General features: G+C 39.8%; 1 protein-coding gene across 1 annotated transcript in view; it reads right to left on the reverse strand.

The window, feature by feature from the left end:
• GFRA1 (GDNF family receptor alpha 1) overlaps positions 1-2,559 on the reverse strand; it is a 141,659-nt gene extending 139,100 nt beyond the window's left edge. The window contains exons 1-2 of the mRNA XM_074592357.1: positions 1,568-2,559; positions 178-480 (exon numbers count right to left, since the gene is read on the reverse strand). Of these exons, the coding sequence (XP_074448458.1) occupies positions 178-480; positions 1,568-1,607 (343 nt within the window). The 5' untranslated portion in view covers positions 1,608-2,559. The remainder of the gene's footprint in view (positions 1-177; positions 481-1,567) is intronic.
• Between the last annotated feature and the right edge of the window lie 18,182 nt (positions 2,560-20,741).

Genomic DNA, 20,741 nt, shown 5'->3' on the forward strand with positions numbered 1-20,741 from the left:
GCAGCTGTTCTTGAGTCGGATGAAAGGTCCTCAGTTTGCAGCTGAAGAGCACAATGTGAATTACAGGGTCAGACCCTCAGTTTAGCCTCAGTGGCAGAAGCTAGCCGCGGATGTGAGGGGCTGCAAAATCACACACTGCATTAGGGGAGTGTAACGTTTCTGTGTTTTGCAACGTACCCTGTAAGCTCTGGTACATGCTCCAGTAAATGCGCAGGCAGTTTTTCTCCTTCTTCATGCCCCTCTTACAGCGGCAGTTGTACAGAGATTTCTGCTTGAGAGCTTCCATGGCGCTTTTGCATTCGTCCTTTGCCTCCAGGCCTGTCGCCCGGCTGAAGTTGCTCTCTTTGCCGGCTACACACTGCCTCAGCGTCCTGTATTTAGTACTACAGCTCTGCTCCTTGAGACACTGGTCACTGGCTTTCACGCAGTCCAGGCGGTCCCCTCCAGGCAGCCCACTCACTTCTGTGGACAGCAGTACATCTAGAGAGAGGAGACACAAACCAACAAACTCCGGTTGAGGGATGAGGCTGGTTTAAGCAGGACTCCAAAGCAGGCAACTGGGAAGCACAAGGCACCTCCTCACGCAGCACACACAGCCAGCCCCATGGGCAGCACCTTGCAAACCTCCCGGCTTCATGATTCGCGTCAGGAAAAAAGCACAGTGGGTTTTCATGGTCTTAGATCCACTTTTGTGGGAGCCCAAGGAAACGGTATGTTTTAACCCTGCCGGTTGGTTTATGAGAAAATACAAAAAGGAAAGAAAACCCACAGGGGTTAACGTGCCTGACAAAACAAGGATTCGTTATTCCTTAGATCCCCTTTGGTGAAACAAATAACCTTGCCATTCGAGTGTTTAACTGAGGGGTTAAATATTCAGCCTCACTCTCCACAAGAGCTTTGCCGTAATTTCAATTACATCCACGAAGAACCCGCTTGGAGATAAGTATCCTCACTGATTGATATTAGCCTCTTTTTGCGTCAGTCACTTTTTAAAGGCTGTACACATTTTTTGCTTATTCTACATGTATAAAGGTAGAATTTATGACTCCCCCCCTCCCTCCATTTCTCTCCACGTATGATGTTTTTGCAGGAGAACAAAGCAAATTACATTAACTCTCTCCTCTCCATCGTGCCCCCGTCACGCTCCCTCAGACACACACAGATGGAAACACAAACCTCTCCTGTGGAAAGGAAACCAGTTTGGGCTGCAAACCACTCACAGCTGGGCAGGCTGCCAGGTTCAGGTGAAGATGCAATCCTTCAGCCTGCTCTTGTCACCCCCTCACCCTCCCCAAGCAGCCTTATTTTATCAAAATGAAAAGTTTCCCTGTAACTTGCAAGAACCCTATTTAACAAGAGGCTACACAGGCAAGCATCTTAAGTCTGTAATCTCCCAGAGCTTTAAATGTAGACTGGGCTAACTGATGTGAGGCAGAGCTGTAAAAACTACTGGAAACTTCACTGTTCTGCCTAGACAATAGACTGACAACCGTCAGACATCCGATCCCATAAACCCTATGCTTTGCTTTATGAAGCGATGTACAGAAATCAGATGCCAGCAACTTACCCACTAAGGGCAAAGCGAAGTACAAGATAGCGAGAAACATCTTGCTGTCTTCGGATGGTTTCCCCAAACGAACTGATGTGCCACAACAAAGAGGATCAGCATGTAGATATTCCAAAAGCGCCGAGGTCCAAAGACTCCAAGTTCAGATCCATTGAATTCAAGGGGAAAAAAAAAAAACACACCCTCTCGCCTCTTCACCGCTACCACCACGGGCGGCAGGAGCAGCGGCGCAAACGCTGAGCTTTTTCCTTTAGATTTCAGGTCTGAGCAACCTGAAAACACAAGCGCTGACTTCAGTGAGGCAGCGGGAGAGGCGCACGCACGGGTATATGTGTGTGCGAGTGAGCAAGCGGGAGCGGGGCAGGAGCGCCGGTCGCCTCCTTGGGTGGGCAGCGCCTGTTCCCAGGGAGGGACCGAGAGCGCACACGGGGGGGTGGGGGGAAGGACGAGAGGGGAACGAGATCCGCGGCGCCCGCCCCCGGCCCCGCAGCCGGGGCGAGCGGCTGACAGCCCCGCAGCTAGTGCAGCCCCCGGCTGGGGCTCCCCAGGGCTGCCTGAGCCCCCCCCGGGGCAATTCGCCTATTCCGCCCCCCAATCCGCAACTTTATTTATCGGCTTGCGCCGGGGCGGGGAGGAGGTGCGCGGGGCGGGGAACGGAACCGCGCAGCTTGCGCGGTTGCGTTCGTCTCCGCCGCCGGGTCGGGGCGCGGCGGGGGCAGGTGTCGCGCTGCCGGCAGCGGCTGGGAAAGTTTGGCAGGGGAAACTGGGACGGGGAGGGAGGAAGCTCGGCTGGAGGCGCGGAGCGCCGGCGGGGGCGGCTGCTCCGGTTCCGCCGACCGAGGCGGAGCGGTGGCGGCTCCAGGAGGACCCCGGGGCGGCGGGAGCGTTTCCCGGCGGAATCCGCCGCCAACTGAGCGGGCTGCGGGAGAGGCGGCGAGGCGGGTGCCGCTGCCCGCGCCCGGTGGGGGTGACCCCGCTTCCCCGCCCTCCGCGGGGGCTCGGCGGCCGCGGCCTCCCCCTGCCGGCCCTGCCGCCGCCCGCGGGGGAAGCCCGGGGCGTCCCGCTGCGACCCCGCGGGGCGGCGGGGGGGAACCCGCCCGTGTTTCCCCCGCAGCCCGCCTTGGGGCAGGCTCCGCGCCTGCGGAGCAGCGCGGAAGCAGCGCCGCCCGGCGCAGGCTACGCTCTGCCGGGCGCGGAGACGGGCATCCCCCCGGTGCTCGGCGCGGGCCGGCCCTCGGCCGGGGCCGGCCTGAGTGTATCGGCTTCCACTTGGCTCCTGAATAAACAACGCGAACATATGTCCCATCTTCGTGACAGATGGTTCAAACAGAGAACTATTTAGTGGTTTTCCCACAGTTGCTACTATGTAGAGCTCCCCCGAAACCAAACAAAATGCAATTAGCCTAAAATAGCATCAGTTTCCAGATTTCCTTGTTTTCATACGTGGAAAATTTGGTTCAGGTGGTTTTAGGTTCTAGCTGCAACCAAATGTTGGGTTGTTTGTGGTTTTTTTTTGTTTTTTTTGTTTTTTTTTTTTTAATCAGTATATACTTTACTTGGCGATTTTGTCAACAAGCTATTTGGCCCATTTGAGTTCAGGAATTTGCTTCTCCCCACAATAAATTTTGCCTAAAGGAGTTTGCCTCACCTCATGAGACAGAAGATGATCAGGCTGGCCACTTCTATAGCAAAAACTGGGTGGCAGATGGAGCTAAACTGTTGTAAGGTACTTCAGAAACACTTATTTAAAAGCTTAACATATGCCAGGATATACAGAGAATATGACATTCACAGAACCTGAGTGGAAGCTTTGTATTTATTTGTTATTTATTGGGTTTTTTCCTCTCCTGTCACTTTTTCTTAACAGACAGATTTCTATTTCTACCAAAAAAAAAAAAAAAAGGCTAAACTGTGCAGAGTACTGACTTTCTCCATGAAGGCATAATAGTGATGTCAAGTTGCAACTGATTAAGTCACAACTGTTTGTGTTTCAGTCATTTAATAGGAAGGGGCATATACTATTGGTCACAAAATCCATTATCTGCTACATGTACCAGGATATAATTGGAGAAACAAAGACAACAACCAGATTTCTAGAGTATTTCAAGATAATTAGAAGGTGATAACTTGGTGATGGCATTGATGATGCAAGTCAGCTTCAGCTTTTAAAGTAGCTGTTGTTTAATTAAAAAAATTGGCCTTCCAAACACTGCAGTACAAATTGAACTAGGTGATACAGAGAGATGATTACTTCTTCACTGGTAATTTTGACACCATTATGGCACATGATAAGCTTTGTATAGAAGTTATCTGTATGTCTAATACACAGGTAGCATTATTCTCCAGTTATTTACAAGGCTAAGCCAGGAATAGCTACAACATTCACAGTAGAGCAAGGCAAGTGAAAATAAGACTGAAATCCAGGCCACTATTTACAAAACCATTCATGCATTAATGTCCTGAATACATATACACACACACAGAGAATTATTTCGCATATAAAAGCAACACATTGCAAATCTCTGCATCAATAGCTACTTTCACTGTTACAGACCACAGCTTTTGTGGGGTGTTTACTATTACAGTGAAACCAAAATCATGTTTTAAGTGTTAAAAGTTGAATAAAATGTTACTGACGGTTCAGAAATAGCAGGACAGCTGGAAAGCATGCATCCGAAATTCTGAATACTGTCATTAAACACTCCTTTTGCCAGTATTTTCACTCATCTGTGGAAAACTATCACCCAAAGTGAAAAAAGGTTAGAATCTCTTAATCCAAAAAAGTTTTAAAATGCAACTATATTCTGAAAAAAAAAAAATCCAAGGAGAAAAAGTCTATTCTACATACAGTTGCTCAGAACGTCCAACCGCGCTACACACTCTTTAACAGGACTATAGGTATGAGAAAGCCTCTTGCAGATCACAAGGACATTTTTCCCACAGCAGAAATTAACAATTTTTTTTTTTTTTTCTCTCAGAGATGGAATTATTTATACATTTTTTCAACTTGTTTCTAGTATTATTTTTTTTAATTAATCTCTGGATGCCAGCCTTTCCGTTTATTACTAAACTAATCTCCTTGCCCTGCTAGCTCTGAGACAACACCAGTACTGTACTCTCTTCATAGAGGATCGCTGTGGGTTTCGGTAGCTGAAGCCACTTGCATGTTGGACTGGAGTCACTTCAACACGCCAGGTATGCAGCTTTTCTGAACTGAAGTGCCATGTTGTATATTAGTATGGCTTATGTATACTTTGCCGCAAATTGTAGCTACAAATAATTTTCAGGTTTTTTAAGAATGTAAAGAGATACCAGACAAAAACCATAAGCCACTGTGTGGCTGGAGTCATAATCCTTCTGCTCTTGCGCATTCTTTTTCAATTGCCTTTTACCTCCTCTGGGGTAAAACTAAGTCAGTGGGTTCTTTGCTGTTGATTTCAGTCAAACCAACATCCACCTTACAATTTCTATCTGACAATCGCTCAAACCATAAGGCTCTTCAGTCCAATGAATGATTAAAAAAAAAATAAGCTATGCAGAAGTCCTTGATGTGAACATATTAAAGATATTTAAGATGGCTTTATATTCTGGTGTCTGAGTTTTATACAAAAATTCCAGAACAGATAATTAATATAATATAATATAATATAATATAATATAATATAATATAATATAATATAATATAATATAATATAATATAATATAATATAAATAAGGTACATCTGGTAGGGACAAATATTTCATTAGAAGACAGACGACAACATAATCGCCACTGAATTATTGTTTAAAGGCCATTACAATATAAATAATGTGGAAAAGTACTAACTACTTCAAGCTACTTACTGCCAGCATTAACTGCTGGTACTTCATTCTTTACATAATTTTAGTTACTTGGTTCTTGCCAGTAACCTACATTAGGTGGTGTTCTTTCATTTAAAAGTTTTAATAAAGAAAAGACAAAGTAATGAGGATAGAGCGGTCATTTGATACTAAAACTCCTGTAAAAAAACAGTGCTTCAAACACTGTTCTTTCAAAGTAGGTTGAGATAAATGAACCCCTACCTGTGGGCAGTTTAAAGCTCCCTGTCACCTTGCAGGCTGAACCCGAGTACTCTGAACGCAGCAACGGCATCAAACCACACTGCAGTCAGGGCCGTGAGGTACTTGAAGGCAGCCGTACAAGATGTGCAAAGTCAGAATGCTATTTTTTCTGCATTCAGTTTTACGGGATTTCCTTCTGCCTCCTCCTTTGCATGTAAATTAGGGGTTCAATTAATACATTGACTGGCCCACAGTTAGCCTGCAGATTCCCTTTGCCCTCGCTGCCATAGACCTCCTTTTAAAGACTCAACCCTGCAAGGAAATATTGAAGTTGGAGCCACTGAGCCCAGAGAACATTACACAGTATTATCTGCAGGCCTGGTAGATATGTGGAGAGAAAGTATGCTGAGAATAAGAACCATGCCATGAACTTTAAATATAATTCTTTGGGGAAAGAATAGGTGAAGCAAAGCTGAAGTTGAACTAATGAGTCAGATACAGCAGGTGGGGGAGAGCAAGCAACTGATGGGAAACAGTCTGTGTGCCATGGGAGCACAAAAAAGTAGTGTTTACACAGGAGGCTTTATTCAATAATGAGAAAGGGAGAACAGACGAGTTAGAGAATTACTAGGGACTGGGGGAACAATCTGAACAGCATTTTTTGTCTTACATTTATCTGCTTACCATGAAGTCAAAGCGCCTAGTGGTGGGAATAAGGCAAGAAGGATTTGCTCAAGGCATTAAAGTTTTGAAAAGGACAGATTAAATAACAGTGCTCCAAAAATCAATTTTGAGGGGCTTATGAAGCCTTGAATGGGCTTTTGCAGCACAAAAGCGAGATTGAGTTTTTACTGAACCTGTCATTTATTTGGGTTTAGAGCTTTCAGTAAGTATCAGGGAAAACATAAAACAAAAGCAAAGTAAGCAATGAGCATTCACACAGTAATCAAATAAAAAACATGTGGAAGTGCAATCCAAATTACCGTGTGACTTAATTGATGCAAAATATAAGAAAAGAAAGCCTCCTCCCCACCCCCCACTTTATTCAGACCTAGTAGTAAATTCCCACAGCTGTTCTTGGCCAGGAAGCTTTTCCTAAACTCTTGTTTCCCTGTCCTCACCAGAGGTTTTGTTTAAGTAGTATCAGGCCACCTGGAAGAAAAAAACCAAAAAGCTGCAAAATTCCCAGGTGAATTCATATTTAATGTGTGACCTGATTATGATTTCAGTAGAATAGATAGATAAATACGAAAACAGTACAATCCAATTCAGAGAGCTTGCAGTTAAGAAACACAACATACTAGTTACCCTTGAAGCTTTGAAAACATGGACAAAACTGCAGCCACTTGTGAAGTTCTGTATCGTATACAAGTGATTCCATTAAACTTTACATACTGATATACAGGCATAGACATTGATGTTTGCCCAAACTGGTAAGGAAAAAGTTGTTAAGATCGACTGGTAATAGTCTGTATCCCTCGATTTACGTCTTGTTGCTTTAAAAGTGGGATAATACAGCCCCCTAGCTGTTCGTGGAGGCAACTCATGCTAACGTGGGCAAGGTGATTCCTGCCTCTACAGCAAAACAACGTGCTGAATTCCATAGGACAAGAGAATACGGTCAGCAAAGAAAGTTGATGTGAAGCAGTTAGGAAAAAATATAAAAGGTGAAAAAAAATATGAAATGTCGTATATTACGTAGTAGTAGTTTACATTCCTATAAAATCTAGAGCAATACAATTCAGATGCTAGCGCCATTTGAAACTTCAGCTTCTGAACCATATACCAGCAGCATCAACCTTTAGCATCCCACGGGCATTAGGGATCTCATGTGGTTCAACTAATGTCATAATTCGGTTTGTTAACTTGAAATTTTCCTTTCGCCTTTTTAAATTTCAGTGATTACCAGCAACTTGGTCTTGTGGAAACCATCCAATCCTGAACCACAGGACGGAAAACCCTACCTTATACTACGTAAAATAAATTTACATTAGTGAACCTCATAGTCTTTGCAGAAAAATGAAATCTATAGAAAATTGCTTATTCTAATTATCTGTTGCTGGAGGAATGTAACATCCAGGCAGTTTTAAAAACATAATTGTGGAAAGCATTAACATCGGAGAACACTGAAATCAGATTCTTGAACAGCATCTGAGAAAACCCATGTAAAAAATGAGAACATTGCTTCTCTTACATGTAGGTTCATTCCCCCTCCATGTTTAATTGAAAGGGATAAAATGCCTCCGTATAAAATGGTGAGTAAAAAGCGGTGAGATTTTCTTTTCAAATGTGCACAGCTCTAGCTAGTGATGGGTATTCAGCTTCCACTGTTCGTGCTACGCCAGATACACGCACGTTTACAGAGCAAAGACTATTAAATCATAGAGGAATATTTTGCTTTCACTTACTGTACATATCTTATTCTAAATTGTAGGACGAAATCTGCCCTGACTCCTGCCCTGTGTAGGGAAGTCAAAAAAGATGCATGGAGGTTAAAGTAATTTTAGAATTTAGTGACCAAAGGCAAAATTATCATCTTTGATTTTCAAAACTGTATTTTCTGTACATTTGCTAGACTAGCCCTGACAAGTAAAATAAACTTTTCTCTTGATGTTGAATATCACCAAAATTGTAATTTTATTGGAAGTTTCTCAAAAGGTTAGTGACTCTGTCAGTGTTAATTTCTACAATGTCTGTTTGATTGGTCTTCCTTTGAGGTGAGAAATTTAGGGTACAAAAATTCTCAAGATATTTGTACTTGAGGTGAAAGGAGATCAAGAAAAAAATGGAAGTGGAAGAAACTAGTGTTGTAAACGCCTTGAGAATTTGTTCTACAGAGAATGGGTTTGTGGGTTATCGGGGGTTTGGGGGGGATTGTTGGTTTTGTGTTGTTGTTGTTTGTATTATTTTGTGGTGTTGGGTTTTTTAAAATTATTATTATTTTGTTCATGGGGGTTTTTTTGTTTATACAATTTCCCAAATAACTCCTAACACCAGGAGAAATAAATACACAGAACACAATTTAAAATTAGATGTTTAGTCATAAAGGGTATTCAATAAATATGGCATGAAAAGACTGAATATTTCTTGAGTCAGCAACGATGGGTCTTTAATTAACACATGAATTTTTATAGTTTAGGAGGAACTTTATGACTGACAAATGGGATAATTCTCCTGTAATCCAATTGATTGTCAGCTGGAAACAGTGTTGAAAATCAAGACCTGTTTGTTCTACTAAAATACCAGATAATCCCATTACTTGGCTTCTCTGCTACTACTTCTGTAAAATTCTGGTGACAGCAGAACACCCACAGGGCACTGTACACACCGAAGAAGTAAACACGACAGGCCACTCTGAAAGGCAAGTCTGAAAGGTGGAGTCACAACTGATGTTACTTGCAGTTTCTTCCCCCCGTGCTTTTCTGCAAGCATTCATTATATCAACTACAGCTCTATCTGTTAAAGAAATTTTCCTGGTTTGATCACATGATGCACAGCTAAATCTACAGCACTTTCTTTAGATGGATATGGTTACCTGCTGGCAACACCAGTAAAAAAGCTATTATGATGGAATGCCTGCATCTATCCTGCAGCTTTACTAGCAGACCTAATTCAGATGGAAAACAACAATGCGTACTTTTAAATTATGAAGGTGAACTATTCAGACTTCCTGGATGCTGTCTAAATTTGACTCTGACTCAAGTCATTTACATGTAGCTGCATCTTGAATATTCCTAAATAAACTGTATCCTAAGTTGGCAGTAAAAGTAACTGAATGTAAAGGACTCCACACTTCTGTCTCTCTCTCAAGGATATGAAGGTGGATCGGCCATCTTCTTTAAGCAGACACACCAAAGCCTTCTACTCTCAAAACCATATTTTATTAGAACAGAAAATAATGGATTAGACACAGATTTCTTTTTTAGTAGAGAAAACTCTGGTGAATAACTATCGGTCCACTAAAGGGAAGAATGTGCTCTCTCTATTGAGAGAGGGCTCTCTCTATGGAGACTATGGAGGTTCATCTGTAAAGCACTTGAAAGGACAATGTCCTCACCCTAAAAAAGGTTAACAGCCAACCCTGTCACATAAACTGGAAGAGCATCCAGCATACAGTGTTGGGTTGGGTTGTTTTTTGGTTTTTCTTCTTTTTGGTTTTTTTTTTTTTCCCTTCTTACAAACCTTACCTGAAAAACATTTCTAAAGGCCATACTTCTTAACACAGCAATGGATAGATACGAGCAACTGAGCCGTATAATTTATTTTATAAATAGCAGAAAGGCTGGTAATCTGCAGCCCCAAGTAAGGAAAAGAAGGAACTGTCTGATGAACTCATTTTCATAGGAATTTCTGAGTTATTAATTTATGAAAGAAGAAAAAATTATGTTTGCAGACGAAATGTTAAGATAAAATGTAAATACTTTATAGTAAATTTAAAGCTGTAACAAATTACTTACACGTCCACAGTGTGACCCCTCCAAGTTTCTGACTTATCCAGTAGATCACTATTTATAATAAAATAATGCAAACTTGTTTAAACATGTACAATAATGGCATCTTGCCAGAATGAAATATAAGCATGATGTTCCCAGAATTACAAAAATCTTAATCAATTGTGATTAATATCATGATTTCTGAATTTCATTACATTCTAATCTGTGTGACTGGAGCTAGTCAGAACATCCTGACAGATGTGCAGTCAGGATACTGTGAAACACCAGCACAGCACGTCTGAGTTCTTTTTCCTTTTTTATACATCAAAAAAAAAAGGAAGCAAGAAAAAAACCAAACCCACCAGACATTGAGGAGTTTCAATTTAGAGGACAGCACAGCTGAACTTTCAGGGATACCTGGCTGTGGAGGACCTCCAGGTATGTATGGGACCAAGCTCACAGCCACCACACGTTAACACCCTGCTCCTTCAGATTGCTATTTACCACGGCTCCTATCAGCAAGAAAAGGGGAAGCAGAGATTCAGATTTTGTCTTTGTAAGCTGGGTAATCACAATCGCCTTCCGTTTTGGTCTTGACTGTCTGTGTTACAAACGCTTTGAAGCAGGCACTGCTTTGACACTGCTCAGAGAGTTAGAAAGGAGGCTACAGTCTTGGCTAGCACTGTGGGAATTACTGTAACAGTTTTGGTGAAGACATTTTGGGAGAGAGAATCTTCATTCTTAATGTAAAACAAAACCAGTAGGTGGTGGCACATTAAATTATTTGCTTTTGGAGTAGCTGGCTGAGCCACAGTAGTTTTTGGAGACAGGGAGAAGCGGAAAGGAGAAAGCTGTTCATCCCAGGGTATTTCTTCCACTGCGTTACCACAGTCTTAGTTGAAAATGCATTGCACTTTTTGGTGGAATGTCTTAATATGTCTACATGTTCAGCCTAATTAGTTATGTCTTTTAATTCACATTCAGATAGAAGACTGTTATATTTTAATTTAATTCTCACATTTGGATATTTAAACTTCTTCAAATTTTACTTGTTGAAAATGCTTAGAATCATCCCATTATCAAGAAGTAGACTCCACAGATAGATGATCAAAGTCGTAGAGTTGACCATACGTATATATAACAAAAGTGAATAGATTTCATCTTCAAGATGCAGACACCTGTTCAATATGAAAAATGAACTTCAACAGAGCTGCCTTTGTCTGCTGGAAAATACAATGCTCAAATTAAGCATCCTTTTTTTCCGTCTCAGAACACAATTTGGAATTCTTTTGCGTTGCTGCGCTTAGTACTAACGCTCATGTTATTGACAGCACCTTGAAAAATAAAATACCTTAAAATACCTTGAAAACATGTTTTTTCTTCATTAATTATATGTTTTATAAATTCTTAACGTATTTTCACATTAAAAAAATATTTTAGTGTGATTGTGGTCACTATACGCAGGTTATATGTAACCACCAATGTTATTTCCTATGATATTTTTAATTTGCACTTTTTTGCAGAGCTTTAATTAGAGTTAACATTGCAAATATCAAAATTATATTCTTTCTACAATTTAAAGGAGTACTATTCAACACATTTATGTGCTTCATGACAACTGTCCATACCCACTTTCATTCTACTGTAAACAGACTGAATTAAAGTGATATGCCAAATGTACAAATAGCAGAAATTTCAAAGTAATTGATTTCTGACAGTTCTTACAGGCATTAAGCAATACTTTTTCAGACATCTGAAATAACTCACTTCAGCACAGAGACACTGGATTGAAGGAAAGCTGAAAATGTGTTGACTGCTCAGTCAATATTAATTTAAAATTGAGGTTTAGAACTTTTTAAAACATGAAAAAAATTAACTTAATTTTCCAATCATCTTTTATCCCATGGAAAAATAAAAAGAAAGAAAAAAAAAAACCTTGCAGAAAGATAATGTTGTTGGGGTTTTTTTTTTTGCAATTTTTTTTCCCCCCACCCCTGGAGGAATAACCAAAAGCGTTCTTCCTGGAAGAATTCTGTGAATAACCACAAGGGCTCTTTCTGTAAGATTTCCTCTTTAGGTGGAGTGTCCCAGTTGATGAATATTGACTAAAAATGTTTAAAAGAAGCGTCAAGCATACAGAAGTCTCCCTCAATCTGTTTAACTCCCTTGAACATCTTTAAGTGATACTTTTAACTAGCAGAAGTCGTGAGTAAATAAATCCTAAACTGAAGGTGAAACAGAAAGGCTGAAGGGATCGGTAAAAAGAGTGGGACTTATTTAGTTATAGTTCTGAAACCAGCTAAGATGTTCATATCCAAAATCCTGTGACATACTGAGACAGGAAGATTCTTACCAGCACATGAATACGTGACAGGGAGGCCTAAATACGTCCAGCTGTCTACTTCATGGTCAAGTTGACAAGTACTGGTCAGACAGAGAGGGCAAACTGATGCAGGCTCCCTGGCTACTTTCCTGAACCTGGTTTGCAATGCTACCCAGACCCGGCCAGTAAATTTGGAATATACCCAAACAGAAATCTTCCAGTGGTTGGGGGCCAACAAGGTCCTACTTTGAGCTTTGTGAAAAAGAACTAATAGAGCGGTGTTCATGGTTTGAATAATTATGTGACTGGACTGTCAAAGCTATCTGCACAAGATTTTTTTTTTTTTTTCCCACATTCAAATGGCACTTTAAAAAAAAAAGGAAAATTTGGAAGACAGCTTCCCTTCTGAAATAAAGCTATTTCTAAAAGAAAGCACTCTGTTACTGAATTGAGTTTACTGTACTTTAAAGCCACTCAAGAATGTTTTTATTTCTCTAATGACTGGACAAAAAGTCAGGTTTCCCAGAGAAGTCTAAAATTTTGAAGACAAGAAAGAATTAAGTGTTATATTGCAAACCACTTTACCGAGGCAGGGTCACCACATTTCTGTGTAAGATTCACAAGATAAGAGTATCTGTGCCTATCCTGTACAAACGCAGCTCTTATGAAATAAATCCGATGTCGGGCTCACCATGCAGTGTATTCCTGCACAGGGACCATTTATCCTAGCTGTCCAGAAACCTAGAAGCTTCTATGAGGCACTGACATATCTAGAAAACCTGGAGCAATGCCTAATGTCCTCAAAATCTGTTTGCATAGACTCCAGAGGTTAGTCTAAGAAAATACAGGCATAGAATAGACCTGTGTTTAGGCAAAGCCTACAAGTATAACTAGAGTGAATGCCTGCCTAGCCTTGGATTGCCACAACACCTGCCTGAGCTACCAAAATACATTTTGGTTTTAACACTGTGATGGGTTGTTCTGCTTTGCTTGCAGAACTGGATCCTGGATCAAAAGAAAGACTACAGTTTATCTCAAATGCGCTCTCCCAATTGAAGTCCTATTCCAATACTTCCCTGTTAACACTCATAATCTTAGTGTTTTTCAGAAACCACCCTCAAAGATCCTCTCCCTTCTCTTCTTCCCAAATATTAGCAGTTTCTCTATACCCATCAGCTGTCAAGGATTCAGAGGAAGCAGAATACAGCTTTTTCTGCTGACTCCTGTTTCAGAGTACCAGATGTATATTTGGCAAAAATGGAATCCAGTACCATAAAATAAGATGACAACCAGAACATAAAGCCTCCTTGAGGAAAAAAAATAATAATAAAAAAAATATTCCTCCCCCCATTACAATTGGAATCTGCTAGAAGCTTGGGTTTGTAAATTTCTCTAGAGTTAAAAGTGGGAATTACATTTTAATTAGGAATATATATTCAGACTAATACTGTTACTGAATTGATACCTAAGGCAAAGTATAAAAATTTATGCCAGATTTTGGAAGGTTCACTGAATACCGAATCCATGCTCTCAAATGTTTCCCCAAGGTAACCCATTTCTTAAAACCATTTGTCATACGGATAAGGCGCATTTTATTTCAATTGCGATACTATACAAAAGAGAAGCCTGGTCTATAATGAACTAAGCATACACTTCAGGCTTAATATGTAGAAGTGGAACAAGCATTCTGAAGGCTCTAGATACATTTTGCACAGATAAAAACAGTCCTGGAAGCACAGTATCATAATCATTAACGTACCGTGTTGCACCACACCTTGCTTGTTGTTGTTCTTACTCCAATACTCTCGCACAATTTGCTGTCCAATGTCTCCATTTGAAAGAGGTGCCTGGTAATATGCTAGGAAATCAAGATTTTTGTTTCCCTAGTACTCAGAGAGCAGAATCAAACCATTCCTGTCCTGGGAAAATACTCCAGCCTCTACAATACCTCTGCCACAACGTGCTCTGAGAGCCCCTTACAGGCCTTTCAGAGGAATCACCCTTTCTCCTTTCCCTCTCCCTCGACGCAAATATTGCCACATTTCAAGATCTGAATCCAAAACTTTTGCAGAAAAACACAATACCTTGGCAATTAAAGTGAACACTGAAATATTGTACTGACTCCTCTTCAATTATACATAGTAGAGTTCATTTTTCATCTTGTGGGTAGACTTTTAAATATAAATTACAAGGACCTTGAAATGAGATGGCTAGACAATTTGCTACTTAGCCTGAGGCGATCTGGGACTTGTGTAGAGCACAAAAGTAAAAGGACAAGAAGGTAACTAACTTTCTGCCAACAGATACTGGTGTCTGTTTAGCAGAAGGACTTTTTTTGATATCAGGAACCTAAAGGCTTCCCAAGTCCTGATTTATGTTTCAAAGTTTTACTGTGGCATAAAAGGAAAATAAATGTCTGATAACAATAACTTAGACAAGAGTAATAAGAGGGGGAGGAGTGTAGGAGACGAGTGTTATGCTATCTAAAATCCAAAAATGAAAACAATCTGACAGGATCAGCTTCAAAAATCCTGTATTTCTAACCAAAACTTCAAATGGGTAAACTTAAAATGACTCAGCAGAAACTTTTCAGCTTAAATTTAGTCACACAATTTATTAGAAGAAAAAGCTATTTTCAGCTGGATTTATGTACCTAAGATGATAATTAAAATAGTTAGCTTTATTTTATTACTGTTCCAGATGGCAGCCAAAAGGGACTGAGAAGTGTGGGAGTGACCGTTCCCCATCCATGACGGGTTTGGATTTAGAAAGTTACATATGCCATGCAACTGCCAACTATTTCTTAAAAGGTTCTGTGGCTTGTAACACTGGACTCCACAGAGACAATGATACGAAGAACAAAGAAAAACTAATTTGGCGATTTTGCTGTTTGCATCACTAGCAGATAACTAAACATTTGCTCCATTCAAAGTGCCACATGAGGATTTTGGAGGACTGGCGGGTTTAGAGACATTAATTTTCTATATATGTTTCAGGCCATCTCTTCACTGGAAGATAATTTATCTGAGTATGTCAAGATAGGACTCAAGAAAACAGATACAGACTAGATTTGACCTGACTTATGAATCTGCTATTTTACTTCTCTGACAAAAAACGTAAGGGGACAGACTGAGTAGGAGTAGATTATACTGCCATTTAGTAATCTGTGGTTTATAATGAAAAACTTTTAAACTCCAGCTCCCTGGACTGCAAGGGATAAACCACATCACAGAACTGATACATCGATACCACTATACAGGTTATAAGAAATAAACTGCACAATTTCAGAGTACAGTTATTCAGAATTCAATAAACAATACAGAGATAAACTGAGTATTGTGTTTTTATTAGTGGCAAGAAAGATGTCAGCATAGCCACTACAAGCGTAGGTATATCAATAACTCACACTGATTACCTAGTAGATTTTTAACACCATTATGTCCTTTGTGGCCTTTAGTCTGAGGATCCATATTTGTGTAAAAAGCAATCTTTAGAACTAAACACCTTTACACCCCATCTAATTGTATCCACTTAACTATGACAGGTGAGATAGGAGCCTAATTGCCATAGACTCCTTATACATTTAATGAGATAAAGCACTATCGCTTTTCAAGTACGTTTTTTCAGGTAGTAGTAGTCAAGAAACAAAACCAGGAAGAAAAACAATGTGTCTGTAGTTACTATAAAATGAATTTTATAAAGTCTGAAGAACCTCAATCATTTAGTAATAAGATGAGGAATCTATAAGCGTGTTAGTGGAATACCTAAGCTAGAAAGTCCTGAGAATCCCAGTTAACAAAATATGATAGTCTCTAAATAGTTTTTAAAATTCTTTGAGCTAGAATAATCATTAAAGGACTTTTTCTGCTATAAGGTTTTTGGGAATATCCAGTCCACAAAAGTGATCAACCTCTTACTTTTCAAAACTTACCAATACATATGAAGTATCCTTGACTGCCTCTTATTTAACTCCATGCCACCTCAAAAAAGTAAGATTTTCTTATTCAGAGGAAACTCTTGAAAGATCTGAAAAAGCAAATATTGAATCAAGTCTTGTAGTATACTGAAATAATATCCTACACTATAGTCACACCCCCTTGTACCTCAGGAGAACAAAAGACTGAAACCCACCAATGTGTCAAGAGGCCAGTAGAAGATATTAAAGTCATGAGATCTCCTAACCAGCCACATCTCAGCAGTCTGCAAGAGCAGGTATTTCACAAGGTAAAAACACACATCCCATTCCAGACAGTTTATGTTAGAGAGGAAAACAATACCCTCCATAACCCCAGCCAATATGACTTAGAGAAAATTTACTTCCCGATCCCAATCAGGTGATCAGTTTAACCCTGAGCATGTAAGCAAGTTATATGCAGTTAACACCTGACATGCTAGAAAACTGCCCCATTTTTACCTGCTGCCAATCTTATCATTTAAGAAAGGGCAGTCCCCTTCTCCTATACTATGCACCAAGAAGGAACATAAAAGTCCTGGTATATGCAGAAGAATAGAAGCACTGGCACATGGACCAGTTAAAAACATTTCTATTTAAGGGACTGTGTAAGAAAAGTATACAAACAAGTTTCCCATTAAACTTCTTTGGCAATGTCAGTAAGTATCCAATGCTTTATATCACAAACTTTATATTCTGACTCATGATCACTTCCCTGTGTCACACATATACTTTCATTAACTTATACATTTCCATCTGGAAGTAGTTCAGGTCCCTGCCTCCATGACCTCGTCTGGAAAGCAGTTCTAGAGCTTTGCACAGATTGCCAAGAACATTCTTTTAAATTTCTCATTTATTCATTATTGTTTGTAAGTATCTGATCTTGAAATAGTGTTATCCTTTAACATAAAAGTCTTCTTCCCTCACATCTACCCCCACACGTACTTATAAAGATATAACCATATGCCCTTTCAAGCTTTGTTTTGCCAGATAAGCTATTTTCATCACAGCTGAGAAAATAGGTACTCCTTTCCCCTAACCATCCCACTCTGCACCTGCTGTGAATCAACGTGGGTCAAGAGAACTGTAAACAATATTCTGAGAGTTGTCTTACCAATGCCTTGTAAAACAATATTAACACTTTACGGTCTTCACTGAAAATCCTTCGTCTAATATACCCTGAAACGGCTTCATGGCCATGGCATAATGATGGCTCACAGTCACTATACAGCCGACTAATACATTAAACCTCTTCCCTTTACTATTGCCAGCAATTATCAAGACACCAGCTTACACTAAAAGAACACGATATTAAGCCCCAAGCACCCAGCTCTACTTTCTGTACTATTAGGTTTCCATTTTGTCAGTCCATAAGGTCATTTATTTTTTTCTGATACACTAGTCTTATTCCAATTTTGTGCCATCTCTTAATGCCATATCCCTTCTACTTTTACCAAGTTCAAAAATACTACTTAAATTAGTGCAAAGATTGGTCCTAGACAAATTCTAGTAGTAAACCCCTTTCATTTTGATATTTCCATTTTTGACAGAACCCGCTTTTAATATAACCCTTTACTTAGTTCCTCTTCTGCCTTACAATTCTTGCATTAAAGCCCATCTACTCCACCTTAAATAACTACCCAGAAGGAACAATATAATGCCTTATTTCGATCAAGGTAGATTAGGTCTACTGCATTACTCTTCTCTGGGACAATTATCTTATCAAAGACAGACATTAAGTTAGTCTGATATGATCTGCCCTTGATAAAACCATGTTGTATTTTTTCCCACTTTCCATTTACCTCCAGGTCTTTGATAATTCTTTCCTTCAAAAGGTACTCTAAGACCTTGCTTAATGTTGAGGTCAAACTACCATGCCTGCATTTTATTTGACCACCTTTTTTCCCCTTTTATGAATACAGGGAATAACTTTATTATTCTTTAGTTGTATTGAGCTAGCCCTGAATTGAACAGATACACGTAAAATCCCTGCAAATGCATTTGCGCAAATCAGCATTTGCAGATACTTTCAGTGCCCTGAAATGGGTATTGTTTAACCCCCTCCATTTCATCACAGTAAGTAGGCTATGTTTAGCTGATAGTCATTTACGGAAACTTCTGTTGCTCTCTCTTCATTCCCTTAAGCACTTTTTTACTATTCTTAGTCATTGTATTATCCCCACTGAAAAATGAGACAAAGTATTCATTTGCTGTTTCATTCATACCTAGATTGTAGTTAATCTCCATTTCATTCCTAGTATTCTATGTTTCCTTACAGAAGTAATTCTCTGCTCCTTTTTACTCATGTGTCTGAAGAACCATTTCATTTTGGTTTAATTGTGGAAGCCAAGTCAGCTAAATTCTTGGCTGTGCTGATATTTTTATATCACTTCTGAGAAGATCCATTATGAACTAGGAAAGGGTGTGGAGTATGATACTGAGAAGACTGACACATTTCTGTTCCTTTTTTCCTCCAGTGCTCCCCAGAAAAGTGAACTGTTCCTTGATGCATCATTACACTAACTTCAACAAGGAGTATGGAGTATTGTTCACAACACAAAAAGAATGTGCTAAATATTTAGGTGCGTTCATGCTGATAGGACCTCATCTTTTTCAGCTTACAAATTTGCAGGAACTATTCAAAGATATTTCTTAATTGCTAGAGCTTGTCTTAAAGAATTCATAGAGGACTGGGGAGTTCCAGAGAAATAGGACAGGCTCAACTTAGTGTTTCTCTTTATTCTTTGGCAGAATTTTGCACCAGACAGATTTTTAAGTTTTAAGAATGGCACTAGGAAAAATTATTAAACATTTAAACTGCAGATACTTGGAAGAAAAATAAACTAATAAAACACTGGTCACCCTTGGTTTGTCATGAACAAATCATGTCCCTCTATCTAACTTCCTACCCTGATGTGGCAGCTGGTCAGATGGATGAAACTGGAGCAGTAAATGTGCTGTACCTTGACTTTGATAAAGGATTTTGACACCGACACTGTATTTTCACACTGTCTTATATCATATTTTTATAAGTAAACTATTTTCTAAATCCAAATTTTTGCAAAATAGAAGGCCATACTGGGGAAAGAGTCATCTCATACCTATTTTCTTCTTACATTCCTTGGGCTTCTACTGCTAGCTGTTGTTACAGAGGCTCTAGGTAATCCTTTGGTCTGAGCCAGCACAACAGTGATCCTGATCTTCCATGTGGTCTACAGTACTCACTAATATCAGAGTGCGTAGCTTATCAAAAACTTGCTCTTGGTCAATAGTTTGCAATTATTTACTCTTCAGGACTTCACAAAAGGGATCCCACAGAAGTCTGAGCCAGGTGCAATTCTATTCAGCGTTTTTAACGTCTTGGAAGGTGGAATAGAGAGTGTACTTATAAAACGTGCACTGCTCAATGTATAGTCTTGGGGAGGGGACAGAGGCTGGAGAAGGGGAAGAGAGAGTGTTTTGAAGGAAAGAACCAGAATTCAGAATACTGTGACAAATGGGGAAGATTGTGTGGAATATTCACCAAGGGCAAGAGCAGCACAGTACGCTTAATGACAATAAATCTCATGCACACATGCAGGATAAGGAAAGTCTGGCCAAGAAGCTGCCCAGCAGAAAAGGATCTAAGAACACCAAAGATGGAGAACATGGGGAAAGAAACAAAGCCAAGAGGCTAAGAAAGTATGACTGATGCAGAAAGGGTGAAGGAATTGGGTGTGTTTACTCTAGATAATACCCACAGGACAGGGAGAGCAGGACAGAAATCTGCCAGGACTTCCTAAAAAGTTCTGCCCAGGCAGTGGTTCCCTGTCCCCATGAGTCAGGCAGCCCCCGGTGAGCTTTTTCCATCCTAACTGTAGAGTTAAAACAAATGATCCCCTGCTATGCTTTTCAGCCCTCCATGCCTTATGTCATCTGCTCAGTTTGTCTGACTGGATTATTCCTATAAATAAAGATTACAAATATAAATGTGTGCACATCAGGCTCTTCATCATTAAGTCCTTTGATTAAAGAACTTTTTGTTTTTCTCTTTCCAGCACTAGAAGATCTAACAGCATTCACAATCAACAACGATTGCTTCTGAACTGGAATTTAAGTTATGTTTATTTCTTGTAGCAATGGAAAAGGAAGGTTAAAAGTGCCATCAACAGAAGCATGGTTAGGATATGCTTTTTAAAAAAAGAAAGAGGAACGGGCCAAAGCATATGTGAAAAAACATATGGAAACACTATGTGTTATTCACTTTTATAAATTCTGCAGCCTCAACTATAGTTATTACTTTTGTATTCAAATAACTGACTTACTGAGGGTATTTTAAATACTCTGATTTAATTCTCAAAATAGGAAAAATCTAATTATTTTAAATGAAGCAACATTTTTGCTCTTTATTCTAATTCACTTTCCTTCTGTTATCTTCTTTCTAAA

The sequence above is a fragment of the Larus michahellis genome, chromosome 6 (assembly GCF_964199755.1).
Source record: "Larus michahellis chromosome 6, bLarMic1.1, whole genome shotgun sequence".
In the NCBI taxonomy this organism is placed as follows: Eukaryota; Metazoa; Chordata; class Aves; order Charadriiformes; family Laridae; genus Larus; species Larus michahellis.